The sequence below is a fragment of the Triticum aestivum genome, chromosome 2B (assembly GCF_018294505.1).
Source record: "Triticum aestivum cultivar Chinese Spring chromosome 2B, IWGSC CS RefSeq v2.1, whole genome shotgun sequence".
NCBI lineage: Eukaryota > Viridiplantae > Streptophyta > Magnoliopsida > Poales > Poaceae > Triticum > Triticum aestivum.
In genome coordinates this window covers 796,267,388-796,283,254 of record NC_057798.1, presented here as the reverse complement: position 1 = coordinate 796,283,254, position 15,867 = coordinate 796,267,388, and the positions used below count along the sequence as shown (strand labels likewise).

The 15,867-nt window shown below is 43.3% G+C and overlaps 1 protein-coding gene across 2 annotated transcripts; it reads right to left on the bottom strand.

The window, feature by feature from the left end:
* Positions 1-954: 954 nt before the first annotated feature.
* On the bottom strand, positions 955-8,963 carry LOC123042827 (uncharacterized). Of its 2 annotated transcripts, XM_044465203.1 has the most exons (2): positions 8,526-8,963; positions 955-1,041 (listed from the first exon to the last, which is right to left on the bottom strand). In XM_044465203.1, the coding sequence occupies exons 1-2, from the start codon at positions 8,881-8,883 to the stop codon at positions 1,028-1,030; spliced, it is 372 nt and encodes a 123-aa protein (XP_044321138.1). In that variant the 5' UTR covers positions 8,884-8,963; the 3' UTR covers positions 955-1,027. The 2 variants fall into 2 exon arrangements, with proteins under 2 accessions (XP_044321138.1, XP_044321137.1); XM_044465202.1 differs by lacking the exon at positions 955-1,041 and having other exon boundaries at positions 8,267-8,959.
* Positions 8,964-15,867: the final 6,904 nt, after the last annotated feature.

Sequence of the window (15,867 nt, the reverse complement as noted above, 5' to 3'; positions counted from 1 at the left end):
AGTTGGATTAGTAGATGTAAAATAGAGTATAAAATAAAAAGAATTGAAATACAGATGAATAGTACTAGCATGGGTTGAAGACCACGCTGCTATTACTTAGCAGTAGTGCCTGCTACTACTAACATACATCGCAGTAGCGCGGGCTGACCAACGCTACTGCTAAAGTTTAGCTGTAGCGCCGATGCCCGCGCTACTACTAGGAAAAACCCAGTGCTACTACTAGGCAAAAACATCCCGTGCTTCTCCAGTGCATAATGCAGGACACTAGCATATGAAATTTAAAGGTATATGATTGTCCACAATGTTTAAAGTGTAGGGCGTAGGAAATATAATATTATCTGCGCTATGAAAATAAGTAGTAAAAATAATCAATACTTCTGATTTGGACGGGATATAAAGTAAATAATTACTTAAACATTTTATGTATAATATTATAAATTTTGGGTAATTACTAGCCCATGCAGTAGCATGGGTTGAAGACTAGTTACTTCTAGTTCGCTTCCAAATCACACAGCACACCCGCGGAACTCCCCCACCACGTCACTCCTGAGTAACTGTCGAACCATTAGATACCAGGACCTTAGCAAGCTACGTTCTTGCCTAGGATGAGTGTGTAATCACTTGTTAGTGCACAGATTTGTCAGCTAAACATCCCATGAAACTGACTTCAAATTGCCCTTTTTTCTCCTTTTGGAAATCCAAAGTTATGTTTTCATTTTCAGCTACTACGAGCAGAACACCATTAGCTTTTTGGAGTAGTACACTACACGGTACGAGGCAGTTGGAGCTAGCGTCTCACTATCGGTTCAAAAGGCACAGATCAGGTCAAATTCAGTTCCAACTTTTTGTTTGTCCTTGCCAGTTGGACCAAGATTGGAATGCAACACTTGGAACAGATTAGACGCAAAGCTCTCACTTTTTTTATTTACTGCTGCCTGCTGGAGTGCCTACTCAGCAAGTCTGAACAACCAACCAGCCACACCGAGATCAGGCTCTACCTAGTACCTACTGGCGAGCGCCTAGGCGCCTACTCGTCGTCGCCTCCGCCGCCACCGAAGTTTAGCTGTAGCGCCGATGCCCGCGCTACTACTAGGAAAAAACCCAGTGCTACTACTAGGCAAAAACATCCCGTGCTTCTCCAGTGCATAATGCAGGACACTAGCATCGGTCAAGGTCACAAATGAGGTCCCGGCAATTCTGACCTTGCCAATGAAGGACTAGGAACCTTGGAGAGACTTGGGGATGTTGTAGACACATGCTTCAAGCACTACTGGGAAAGGGCTTATTGGAGATCACAAATTAGTGGAGGGCAGTGGCGACCGCCAAATCCTGCCGCTAGCGCTACACAAGTAGCTGTGGCGGGCAGTCAAGATAACCCATCACAGTTGTGTGTTTTCTAGTTCATGCCCGACTAGCAAGCTAATGTGGCGGGCGCCAACGGTTGCCCGCCACAGTTAACTGCCACATCTATGGCGGCGCGTCATTTTGTACCTTCCATAGCAATATTTGGGCAACCACAAGCCAAACGTTTTCAAATATTTTCATATAGGGGGTGGCAGGTTTTGACAGTCGCTCACCACAGCTATATTTGATCACGTTGCCGCCTCCCATGCTTATACTGGGGTGACGGGCAACTCTGTGCGTCTATCACTGCTACACTCGACCTTACCTACCCCCACACGGCAGTCAGATCTCATTCTAAATGAAAAGCCTTTCTCCCCTCCTCTCTCGCTGCCGCCAGCGTCGTGGCAGTGTCCATCGCCACTAGTGAGGTCGCCGTCCACCATCTCGAATGGCTTCGAGGAGCCACTCTTATGTGCATCCATTAAGTGCTCTGCCTTTTGAGCTACATCCTCATGTACAAACATTACACTATTTCAAGTCTTCAACCAATTAATAGGACTCGTATAGAGGCAGCATCAATTGATTCAGATAGCAGGGAGTATAATTAGTTCTTTGTGCGATCTACTTATGCAAGGCTCTAACATTGGCTTGACAGCCGGATTCAATGGCAACATGCATCATTCTATGGGCGCGCAACTTGTGAGTGATCCTCATATTGTTCAGTTGGAAGATTGAGCTACAATGTCGTGATAAAGTGGTTACTCAGATCGTGAGCAAACTCGGTATTTTTCACTCGGAGCTGTCTTCTGCTTAGAAATTCTCCGCATTCTTTCAAGGAGAGTAAACAAATGCATAAAGTGTGCGATCTACTTATGCAAGGCTCTAACATTGGCTTGATACCAGGATTCAATGGCAACATGCATCATTCCGTGGGCGCGCAACTTTGTCAGTGATCCTCATATTGCTCAGTCGGAAGATTGAGCTACAATCTCGTCATAAAGTGGTTACTCAAATTGTTAGCAAACTCGGTATTTTTCACTAGTAGCAGTCTCTTGCTTAAAATTCTCAGCATTCTTTCAAACAGAGTAAACAAATGCATAAAGTGTAGTTTGAGACTGACGTTACACTTTTCTTTTTGAGAGTGGACACGATAGATCCCATTATTGCAAAGTAGATGAGCGCTGGTAATGGTTATATGCACATAATTTTAGTATGAAACAAGATTTCTGTTAATTAAATCTTTTAAATCTGCATCATCGTATTGTGGTAATGATATTTTTTTTAATCTATTTAACAGAAACCCAGGCTTTATCACGAAAAAACATGATACAAATTCATTATTTATGGGTTTTTACCCGGTGAGCTCCTCGTATAATTTTTTTTAGAACACTGCTCCCTAACTTGTGGGCTCCACTCGATTTTCTTAAAAAAGATCAGATTTACTTTTTTTTTTAGACAAAGATCAGATTTACTTCATTTTCTAAATGTGTCCCGAGCCTCCAGTTGAAGATCCAAACAGCAGCCCCATGCAGCCTCCAACTTCCAGCCCAGTTAAAGATCCAAGCAGCAGCCATGCAGCATCACAAAGTCTTTTTTTCCTTTTTTTCTCCTACCTCTTTTTGCGAGAAATTTTTTAATTTATTCATCTTCAATGATGGCAGTACAAAGAATATCAAAAATAATAGAAATTACATTCAGATCTGTAGACCACCTAGCAACGACTACCAGCACTGAAGCAAGCCGAAGGCGCGCCGCCGTCATCGCCCCTCCATCGCCGGACTCGGGCACAACTTGTTGTAGTAGATAGTCGGGAAGTAGTCGTGCTAAGGCCCCGTAGGACCAGCGCGCTAGAACAACAACCGCCGCAGATGAAGAATAATGTACATCAGAAAGATCCAATCCAAAGACACACGAACGTAGACGAACAACGACGAGGTCCAAGCAAATCCACCAAAGATAGATCCGTCGGAGACACACCTCCACAACCCATCAAAGGTGCTAGACGCACCGCCGGAACGGGGGCTAGGCGGGGAGACCTTTATTTCATCTTCATGGAGTCGCCGCCGTCTCGTCTTCCTGAGCAGGACACAAACCCTAACAAAACTGAAAGAAACAACTAAAAACAGAGCCCTCCCGCAGGCCCTTGACGAGATCCACCGCGCCCCATGGCCCTAGGACCACTAGAGAGGAGGCGGACCTGCGGTGGCGCCGGCGGGAGGCAAAAACCCTAGCTTTTTGCGGATGAGAAAAACAATTCTTTTTTCTCCTACCTGATGGCCAATATCGAGGGAAAATTGAAGGCGGTCGACAAAAGTAGAATAACAAATACAAATTGAAGATGCGAGGAATAGAATCCCGTGCCTCTATTCCACATTGATTAGCGCTCTACCAATTGAGCTAGACCCTATTACTGCAAAGTAGATGGGCGCTGGTAATGGTTGTATGCACAACATTTCTGTTAATTAAATCTTTTAAATCTGCATCATCGTACTGTGGTAACGATATTTTTTTGAAATCTATTTAACACAAACCCAGGCTTTATCACGAAAAAACATGATACAAATTCATTATTTACGGGGTTTTACCCGGTGGGCTCCCTGCTCGTATAAATTTTTTATTTGAGAATACTGCTCCCTAGCTTGTGGGCTCCACTTTATTTTCTAAATGTGTCCGAGCCTCCAGTTGAAGATCCAAGCAGCAGCCCATGCAGCCTCCAACTTACAAGTTAAAATCCAAGCAGCACCCATGCAGCGTCACAATCCTCACAAAAAAAAGACGCCGATAACGCCCACACGTGTGGGCGTTAAGGAGTCTTCCCACACATTTATGTGGAGTTTTAGAGGATCAGCCCACACATCCACATATCTTTTTTTTTCTCGCGGTCCCTCTCACATGCCTACGTGTGGGCAAAATAGATAACCCTCACACGCCTGTACGTCAGGCCTCCTACCTTATGCTCCCGCAAGCCACGTGACAGTCATCACGCGTCCCCGCAGTTGCCATGGTTTGGACCCTCTTCCATGTTCATTTAATTGCAGTTGTCATGTCGCTGAACTATAGTTGCCATGTCAGACAACTATAGTTGTCATGGTTGCTCAACTGCAGTTGCCATGTATGGTCTGATCTACTGCAGTTGCCATGATTTCAAAACTTTAGGAGTTGCCACCTACTAACACTAGGCAGTTGTCATGTGGCACTACAAAAAAGGCATGGCAAAAAAACATGTTCGGGTAAAAAAAAGAGTTTTCATGTGCTCACAAGCACCCAAGGGCAGTTACCATGTAAAAAGAAAGAGTTGCCATCTGCTTACGTGCATGCTAGGGCAGTTGTCATGTACCATGCAAAAACACATGGCAACTCGGGTAAAAGAGAGTTGTCATCTGCTTACAAGCAAAGTTAGGGCAGTTGCCATGTACCGTACAGAAACACATGGCAACTGACGGCTTTGGGTGTGGGCGAGGAGACGGGCGTGTGGGCGAAGTGATAAACGCCCACACACCAGCCCCTCTGCATGCGTGAAAACCGGTGTGTGGGCGACTTGCTAAACGCCCACACACACCAGCCCCATGTGGTAAAAAGGACGTGTGGGCGACCGGATGAATGCCCACACACCAGTCCAGTCCTACGTGGCACACAAAAATTGCTAGAACGCACCAAGATTCGTGCAGAATTGGTTGGACGAGGATCCATGCGTGTGGGTGAGTTGCTAGACGCCCACACGTGTGGGTGTTAGTATTTCCGGGGGGAAAAAAGCAATGCAGCGTGACAAAGTTTTTTTCCTTTTTTTCTCTTACCTGATGGCCAATATCGAAGGAAAATTGAAGGCGGTCGACAAAAGTAGAACAAAAAAAACAAAATGGAAATGCAAGGAATTGAACGAGTGCCTCTATTCCACATTGTTTAGCACTCTACCAATTGAGCAACATCACCATTGACATCCATTGTATTAATTCAAGATATTAATATTAGTTAATTAACTGTGATGAAGAAAAATATTGGTACTAGTAAATATCCCAAGAAAAGCGTGAGTTAGTTTTCACCGCATGATTTAGCCCAGATTTGACGTACCCCAGGGACGCTATACTCAAACTAATTCCTTTCTAGCAAACAAAATGGGTAACAGAGACAGACATGGCGACACAGTTGCTTCTGACATACAGTAGTTACTACCTATACTAAATAGAATGGCTTAGCACAGTAAGTTACTATGTTCTTTATAATTTTGTTTTTCGATGAGTTGTTTCCAATTTTTTAATAATTTTCTGCGTTACTTTTGTTGCTCATTGTTAACAAAATCAGAGATTCATTCTTCTCTTGAAAGTTAAAACTAATGGTCTTTTACCTAAAAGAAACAATTTATCATTTGAGATGAAATTTTATGTTTTCTATAGGAGCAAGGGGATGAGTACATTGTGCCTATATCGAAATTGTAATTTGTTACATGCAAGCTGTTTGCAAACCTCGCAATACAAAATAGTTGTTTGCAAGATATCTTAGCGTGGCATGTGCAATTCATGTCGCGCTCATGTCAGCCGTCGCGGCAAAGCGCGCATATCTTATACCTTTTTTATATTTACTAATTGGAGGCACCATTCATGATCTCTCATTAATCCACATCATCAAAATTAATTAAACCGTTAGATTGAAAAATTTACGATCAGGATAAAAGAAAAACTTACGTAACACAAATGATTCCGTCTTATAAAGAACACATCTGATACGACTCACGTTAGTGAAACAAAACGGAAAGCCTCATGTCAAAAAAAAAAGAGGAAAGCCTCACGTAGAAATAATCAAGGAAAGCCTATTTTGAAAAAAGGAAAGGCTCCATCCGTTCCCAGAAATTAAGAAGGCCTACATTAAAAACTCCAACAATAAAGAAAGAAAAAATAGTCCAACGACAAACGGGAAAAGAATCCACGATCTGGCTGATTACCCGTACATAATAAAAAATGTAAAAAAATAGTCCAACGATAAAATGGGAAAGAGTCCATCAGTATTACGCGTGGATGAAAACGTGTCTTTAGAAGTCCATGCGCTTTTACCGACAAAAAAAAGGAAAAGGAAGTCCATGCGCTTTAAATGTGAGATCCAATCCACCCCAAAGAGTCCTTCGGTTTTATGCTTGGAAGGAAACACGTGGTGTCAAAAACGAAGGAAGTGTGACCTCAAAAAAAACGAAGGAAGTGAAGTTAAGAAAAAAAGGAAAGAAGGAAACATGCAAATTAACATCAACTAGCAGGTTAATGATTTTTTTATTGGGAACATAGTGATGAACTTACACATGCATGCGTAAGACAGCTAGCACTATATGGATGGATGATGTTCTCTTCACTATAAATCTGCGTAGACTATAAGTGTATTGTGCGTAAATCTATGTACATGAATTATTTGTTCTCATTCAGAAACCACATAAGTATATATTCCAAAATTTATACCAGACATGCACATAGTGTTTTCTTAAAATACAAAGATAATAGTACAAAAAAATATATGTCTGTCAAAAATATATTTAATAATAAAATAACAAAATACAAAATGGCTAAAACGCGCGAGTGAAACAAAAATTTTCAAAAAAAAACAAAATATTTAAACCACGCCAGTTCATCAGAAACCGACTGATTTCATAAGTTCCGACACACAGGGGATAAGTTACATACACTACACTAATCACGTCCATAAATCACACTTGAGAAGATGTACCCAAATTTGCAAATGATAAGCACATAGTTTTTTCCGAAAATATGAAGAAATTGGTATTGAAGAAATGTGAAATCTGTTTACGGATGGAATCCAATAATTAGGGGATCCTTAGACAAAACAAACGGGTAAGCCACTAAAATACAAGGATGGATTCTAAAACTTTCCAGCCCAAGTAAAAAATTGATCTGATGAGAAAACCAGAAATATAGTTAATTATTAAAAAAAGACATATAGGCCTTCCATGCATTTAAAAGCAAACTTCAAGAAGTTCAACAATCTTCCAAACATTTAAAAGTACAAGAATTAACCGAGCCACATACCTTAGCGAGGTGTGCATCTCATCAACATGTAGAACTGATGAGCACTTGACTGGTGGGTGCAGCGAAGAGTTGGATAGGGCTATGTGTGTGTCCGAGCATGCGCATGTGTAACACACACACACATCGAGAGCATGCATGGATGGGGTTGAGAGTGATCGGCATAATGAACTACCGAGTGCTTATTTTGAAAAATATTTTAACCACATGTACGCGGGAAACATGGTTAACCAGTGAATAGTAAGTGCTAGAGAGCAAAATCATGGATGATATATGTGTAGTAGTGTTAAAAACATAGGACATCATGAGATGCATTTAGCCAGTGTTAGTTTAGGAGACTTTAGTATGTATAATGGTGTGACCATATTTTGTTATGTCACGAAGATCAATACAAAAAATTTAAAGGTGTATGATTGTCCACAATGTTTAAAGTGTAGGGCGTAGGAAATATAATATTATCTGCGCTATGAAAATAAGTAGTAAAAATAATCAATACTTCTGATTTGGACGGGATATAAAGTAAATAATTACTTAAACATTTTATGTATAATATTATAAATTTTCGGTAATTACTAGCCCGTGCAGTAGCATGGGTTGAAGACTAGTTACTTCTAGTTCGCTTCCGAATCACACAGCACACCCGCGGAACTCCCCCACCACGTCACTCCTGAGTAACTGTGGAACCATTAGATACCAGGACCTTAGCAAGCTACGTTCTTGCCTAGGATGAGTGTGTAATCACTTGTTAGTGCACAGATTTGTCAGCTAAACATCCCATGAAACTGACTTCAAATTGCCCTTTTTTCTCCTTTTGGAAATCCAAAGTTATGTTTTCATTTTCAGCTACTACGAGCAGAACACCATTAGCTTTTTGGAGTAGTACACTACACGGTACGAGGCAGTTGGAGCTAGCGTCTCACTATCGGTTCAAAAGGCACAAATCAGGTCAAATTCAGTTCCAACTTTTTGTTTGTCCTTGCCAGTTGGACCAAGATTGGAATGCAACACTTGGAACAGATTAGACGCAAAGCTCTCACTTTTTTTATTTACTGCTGCCTGCTGGAGTGCCTACTCGTAAGTCTGAACAACCAACCAGCCACACCGAGATCAGGCTCTACCTAGTACCTACTGGCGAGCGCCTAGGCGCCTACTCGTCGTCGCCTCCGCCGCCACCGAAGAGCGCGGACCGGTAGTAGAGGAGGGCAAGGATGAGGACCAGCATCAGCGCCACGCCGACGGGGGATCCCCCGACGTGGTGCACGGCGTCGGGCGAGCCGCCAAACTCGAACACGTCGGGGGAGCGGTCGCAGGAGAGGAGGTGGATGAGGAGGAGGAGCCCCACCGGGAGGAGGAGCAGGCCCACGGGGCCGAGCAGCTCGGCGATGGCATCGGTGACCGCCTCAGCGCCGTCACTTAGGAAAAGCGGCCACCCAACCAGCAGCCCCACCACCACCGCCAACAGCAGCCCATGCGGCGCCCCGCGCGGCCCAGCGTCGTATTGCTCGTCCGCCATTGACATCGCCTTGCTCTCTTGCTAGTTGTCCTTGTCTCGCCTGGCGACAATTGTGCGAGGCGTGGTAATGGTGTGGGTAGAGCACTCAAGCCTTTAGAGGGTTGGGAGTGTGACTTTGCGGAGATAGGCGTGTGACGCAATGGGGGACGGGCGGATCACGTCAAGGAAAGCGGTGGGTGCTGGTCACTGAAAGTGGTCCAAGGAAATTTCCTCATAAGTTCACTAGTTTATACTGTATTTGGGGAACGTCTAGGCTGCTACAGTATTTGGGTACTCCGATCCTTGCTTGCTGCTTTGTAATGTACAACGATACACAAGACTCGGCCTGGACGTGGCGAGCGGGCTTTTGGCCCGGCTCGTGGCCCGCAACAGACCGGACCGAATGGTCCTGGGCCGCTGATAAAAATGGTCGGTCCGGTCTGCAGAAACAGGCCCGAAAATAAGTCGGTCTGGTCCTGGTTTTGACCGGGCCAGCTCGATAGACCGAGATACTTGGGCCAGGCGTGCAGCCCAGCAGTGTATTTTAGACGACACTTGTAGAAAACAGGGCTTTGATTCGGCCAGAAAAGAGCATTAATCCCGGTTGCATTACGAACCGGGACTAATATGAGCATTAGTCCCGGTTCGAACGGCTAGGGCACCGTACAGGTATTAGTCCCAGGGGTTTGAAGCATTAGTATCGGTTCATGGCACGAACAGGTACTAAAGGTCTCATTTTCAAACTCTAACCCCCCCCCCCCCCCCCCGCCGTCCTGTGGATCGCCTTTTCAGTTTTGTAAAAAGCAAAAGAAATGATAAAAACTTTAAAAATGAAAATCCTTCGAGATGTAGTTATGTTACTACATCTACTAGTTAGGAAAATTTAAAAACTTAAATTTCAACATGTTTTGCAAAAAGTGTAGGGAAAATATAAAACAGCTATAACTTTTGCATACGATGTCAGAAAAAACGTATAATATATCAAAATATTCAGCACGAAAATCCGGATCCAATTTTGACGGCCTACGGCTTGTTTGCAAATTTTTAGAATCCTCAAATTCTAAAAGGAAAAAAAGTTATGCTCAAATTTTAGTTTTTTTTTTTGAATTTTTGTTAAATCTGGTCAAACTACTTATTCAAGAAGTATTAGTGTTACTAAATAATTATTCAAGAATATTAGTGTTGCTAAATAATTATTTTAGTTTTTTTGAAATTTGGTCAAATCTGGTCAAACTGTGGTCAAACTATAGTCAAACTACTTATTCAAGAAATATTAGTGTTGCTAAATAATTGTTTCGGTTTTTTTGAATTTCGGTCAAATCTGGTCAAACTGTGGTCCAACTACTTATTCAAGAAAGATTAGTGTTACTAAATAATTATTGTTTTTTAGAACAATAGTTTCAAATTCAAACAGTGAAATGTGCGACTTCATGCTCAAGCTAAATTCCTGAGGGTTAATAGGATTGACATCTTACTATTGTCAGGAAAACAACAAGTACAGGCTTGGAAACGAGGGAGAATAGAACCCGGAAGTTAAACGTGCTCAGGCTGGAGTAGTGAGAGGATGGGTGACCCTTCGGGAAGTTAGATGATTTACAATGATGAGGGGTGATTAGAGATTAGAGGTTAAATTGAGCAGTGATGAGGGGTGATTAGAGATCAGAGGTTAAAATAATTCAAAATTTTGAAAATCAAGAAAAAAATTCAAAAAAATCATAAAACTTCCTTTATACCGCTTGGTGTTACCAACCGGGACTAAAGGTGGACCTCCAGGCAGCGGCCACGTGGACGGCCTTTAGTCCCGTTTCGTGTAAGAACCGGGACTAAAGGCCCTTATGAACCGAGACAATTGGCCCTATTTCTACTAGTGGAGTGCTACACTAGACGGGACCGTTATATTTGGAACATAAGTTAGAGTCGGTTTTAGATAGGAAAATAAATGTTTTTCCAATGTTAAATAAGGAAATCTCCAATGCTGGCCCGCAAATATGCTTCGGCATCCGTCTACGGGCAGGGGGACCAGCCTGTGCGCACTGATGCGGGAGCCGGCCATCCAACGCTGCCCGCATATATCCCGCCCCCCAAAAAGGTTTAACCTGCACACTCAAATAGCGTAGATACTCAATCAGATCTTCCTTCAGTTGCTCATGAATTGTTCGATGCTAAATTTGTTGATGCATTTGAACAAACTCTTCAAATGTGGCCCGATTCTGATCAGGAAGTTTGATAGGATCACCCATACTCGCAAATTCAAGACTTGCGGCAATATCGTCACCCTCATCCTCCACCATCATGTTCCGCATAATCACACAATAGGTCATCACCTCCCACAAGGTCTCTGCATCCCATTGTTTAGCTGGTCTAAGAACAACTGCAAAATGTGTCTACACAACTCCAAATGCCCTCTCAGCATCCTTTCTAGCTGCTCCTTGTCTTTGGACAAAGTGAGCCTTTTTGGCCAACTGGGTTAGAGATGGTGTTCACAAAGGTAGCCCACTAAGGATAGCTAGATACCATCAACTAGATAGTAACCTATATTATACTCACGCCCATTGACAATATAGTGGAAAGGATGAGCTTTTCCTTCAGTCTGCCTAGCAAAAAATGGTGATCGCTACAGCACATTGATGTCACTATGAGACCTGGGCATGCCAAATCCAAATATCGTGTGATGCAACAACTTCAAGAATGATGATATGCTTCTTAACATGGCCCTGATATTGCCCTTGTATAACTTTTGGGGAGTTCTTCCATTTCCAATGCATGTAGTCAAGAGATCCGAGCAAACCTGGGCACCCTCTTGCTTCCCAGATTGCCAAGAGCCTCCCGGTGTCTACGACATTTGGTTCCCTTAGGTATTGAGGTCCAAACACTGAGACCATGGTAGTTGCAAACCTGACCATGGCATCTCCGCATGTGCTCTCAGACATTCATAGGTACTCGTCCCACGAATCAACGACCATGCCATATATAAGTATCTGCAGTGCGGCCGTGTACTTCTGGTATTCTGAGAATCCAATCCTTCCCACGGCGTCCTTCTTCGAGATGAATTAGTCATCAAAGGATTAGACCCCATGGTAGAGACGATCGAAGACATTTTTGTGCATCCGAAACTGCGGTGAAAATTGTTAGCAAAGAGGGGATTGGGAGCAAAGTAGTCGGACATCAACATCAAATGGCCGCATGCCCTGTTGTGGTTGAGCACTTGATGACCCTTGATCGATCACTTGAAATTGAGAACATGCTCTTTAGCATGTTCCGTGTCTACAAGGGCCGTCTGCATCATCGTCGTCTCATCCATGTAGTCCTCCTCGTCAAATGAACCGTCTGATGACTCGATATAGTGCTCGTATATGTACTCCATATCCGAATCTATTGCTTGAAAGAAGAAGGGCCAAAATTGCTTAGCATACGCATTTCACCGTACAATTGCCAAGCATGGTGATTACCGCAGGAGCTGATGCTACATGCACGGTGGTTGGAGAAGAGGTGTTGAACATCGGCGTTGAAGAAGCGGCTTGGATCCTGGGTCTACCGCTGGAGGTGACGGACTCGTCGAGTACCAGCAGGGCTGTGCCAAGGCGGCTAGGGTGGCGGAGTAGCGACGAAGACAAGAGAGAAAAAGGGAAGGAGAGAAAATGGGAGGATGGAGGCGCGAGGTCCGGGAGGGGTTTTGGTGGGTTTTGGAGTGGGACAGGGTGTCGGATTCCAACGTGTGTACTGTGCAGACTCCCGCAAAGCCCCCCCCCCTCCCCAGTTTGTCTTGGGTTTGCCAAAAAAACATGCCCGTACCGCCCCACGGACGGATACAGGCCTGCGTTGGACGGCACAATATGTTCAGACAGCGCGTTCTGGATGTATGCGGGAGTTTTGAGGGTTCACTATGGAGATGCCCTAAGAGCATCTACAACCGGGCGCCCCAAACCCGCCTCAAACGCCAGGGCGGGCGGACCGATCATTGACCGGTCCCAGAAAACCAACCCAACCAAACCCCTCAAACCGCCCTCAAATGCTTGAGTTGACCACCCCCCCTCATATCCATCCCAAGTCTAGGGCGGATATGAGGCGACCCGAGCGCGCCCCGGCGCATATGCCACATCTGCTCGATCCACCTCTAGGACACCCCTACCCCATAAAATCCCCCTCCATAGCAAACCTAGCCTCACTTCATTGCGCTCCACTCCACTCCACTTCCCTTTCTCCAATCTGCCAAATCCTGAACCTCGGTGACCATGTCCAGCAGAAGCAGCCACTCTGACGGCAGCTCCGAAGATGACGACGAGATGGAGCTCCGTACTAGAGCGCTTGCGGGTGGATACGGGCAATAGCTCTGGTTCAGGTGCGACACTGCCTGTCGGCATGCACCGCAGCATCGGCTCTTCCCGCCTAGTGCGCAGATCTGCGAGGGCAGCTCAATCGCCGCCGCACGCCCGACGGCGCCCTCCACCTACGAAGGGCAACGTCGGGTTTGAGTGCTTGCTCTGTGGTGCCGCGGATGCAGACTCCAAAATCGGAGGCACGCACCGCCTCCCGCGAGAGGCAGAGGGCAAGGGAGATAGGGGCCACTTCGGACGTGGCTGCACAGTCCTCCCGGCGACGCTGTGTGATGTCACGGTGCCTGACAAGGATGAGTGTCTCCTCCAGTGGGTGTACTGCCAGTCACTTACGACGGCGAAGACGGACGCCCAACGGCTCCGAAGGATCAACGCCAAGAAGCTCCGGCTCGGCATTGATCAGTCCAAGCGGGAGGCGGCGAGGTTGGCCAAGCTCAAGTGCAAGCAGGACCGCATCATCCGGTGCTTGAACGGCTACATCGTCATCTCCGATTCCTCCGACGGCGACGGGTCCGACTCCGGCTGCTACGACATTGACCCACCTCCTGCCACGGACGCCTACAACGTGCTAGCGGCCGGAAGGGCAAAGGCCCGGCGAGGAAGTGGTGAAGCTCCATCTTGTCATATCTATCTCGTAGTATTTAGCTCCTAGTATCTAGTTAGAATTTGCTGAACAGTTTGAACTATGTGAACTATGACCGTCTGATGATCTTTTGGTGATGTTTATATGTGAATTTGCTATCAGTTTAGAGTGTTTTTTGTCAATTTTGCCCGTCTGGTGATCTACGTACTACGTTGCATGCATTTGTATGGACTAGTAAAAGGGCCCGTGTGTTGCAACTGGAGAAAAAAATCATAATCTTCAATGGCCTTGATCACATTTTTCTACATCACTGAGATACACTATCACTCTCAATTTTATGAAATCATGAACATTTTTTTAACTCGTGAACATATATGAAATCATGAACATTTTTCAAATTCACAAACACTTTACAAATTTTAGTACATTTTCAAAAATCAAGAACATTTTTTTAATTCATGAACATTTTATACTATTTGCAAACATTTTCTTTCAAATTGTAACCTTTTTTTAACAATTTTCTTGAATCGGGGAATATGTCTAGAATGGACGGACATTGTTGGAAATTTGGTGGAACAATTTATGAAATTCATGGAAAAAAAATTAAATGCACGATCATTTTTTGAATCAGCGGAAATTTTATGAATGAATATACTATTTTGTAAGTCACGAATAGTTTCTGAATGTTTAGGATATTTTTCCATTCATGAACCTTTGTTAAATTCACGAAATTTTGTTCAATTTCATTAAGATTTATTAATACATGAACTTTATTAAATATCATGTACATTTTTTAATTTTCCAAACATTTTTTTTTCAAAATTTCGATTCTTTTTGAATAAGCAAACATTCTTTATAAACTCACGAACATGATGGTTGTTTGTTATCCCAACCATTCTTCCCAGCCCTGATAACAATCAGGAAAGGGGTAATTTCTAACATAGTTTTTTTAGAATTTACAAATATTTTATGATTTGTTAAACATTTTATTTCAAAATTCTCTTTTTTTGGAAAACTTTTAAACTCCCAAATTATTTAAAGTAGAAAAAAAGAAAATAGAAATGATAAATAAAAAATAAAAAAATACAATTTAAAGAACAAGCCGCCCGGACATGGGCTGGCCCAAGCAGGCATGTTTGCTAATTTTTAGAATCCTCAAATTCTAAAAGGAAAAAAAGGTTATGCTCAAATTTCAATTTTTTGAATTTTTGTTAAATCTGGTCAAACTACTTATTCAAGAATTGTTAGTGTTACTAAATAATTATTCCAGAATATTAGTGTTACTAAATAATTATTTCAGTTTTTTTGAATTTTGATCAAATCTGGTCAAACTGTGATCAAACAATGGTCAAACTACTTATTCAAGAAATATTAGTGTTACTAAATAATTATTTCAGTTTTTTGAATTTTGGTCAAATCTGGTCAAACTGAGGTCCAACTACTTATTCAAGAAATATTAGTGTTACTAAATAATTATTGTTTTTTAGAACAATAGTTTCAAACTCAAATAGTGAAATGTGTGACTTCATGCTCAAGCTAAATTCCTGAGGGTTAATAGGATTGACATCTTACTATTGTTAGGAAAACAACAAGTGCAGGCTTGGAAACGAGGGAGAATAGAACCCGGAAGTTAAACGTGCTCAGGCTGGAGTAGTGAGAGGATGGGTGACTGTCTGGGAAGTTAGATGATTTGCAATGATGAGGGGTGATTAGAGATTAGAGGTTAAATTAAGCAGTGATGAGGGGTGATTAGAGATTAGAGGTTAAAATAATTTAGAAATTTGAAAATCAAGACAAAAATTCAAAAAAAATTCAAATCAAAAAACATAAAATTTCCTTTAGTATCGGTTGGTGTTACCAACCGGGACTAAAGGTGGACCTCCAGGCAGCGGCCACGTGGACGGCCTTAAGTCACGGTTCGTGTAAGAACCGGGACTAAAGGGGGAGGCTTTAGTAACGTCCCTTTATTCCCGGTTCCAGAACCGGGACTAAAGGCCCTTATGAACCGGGACAATAGGCCATTTTCCTACTAGTGGAGCGCTACGCTAGACGGGAACGTTATATTTGCAACTAATTTAGAGTTGGTTTTAGATA

Coding starts and splice junctions, on each gene's coding strand:
- LOC123042827 (XM_044465203.1), bottom strand. CDS start 8,883: ATGTCAATGGCGGACGAGCAATACGACGCTGGGCCGCGCGGGGCGCCG.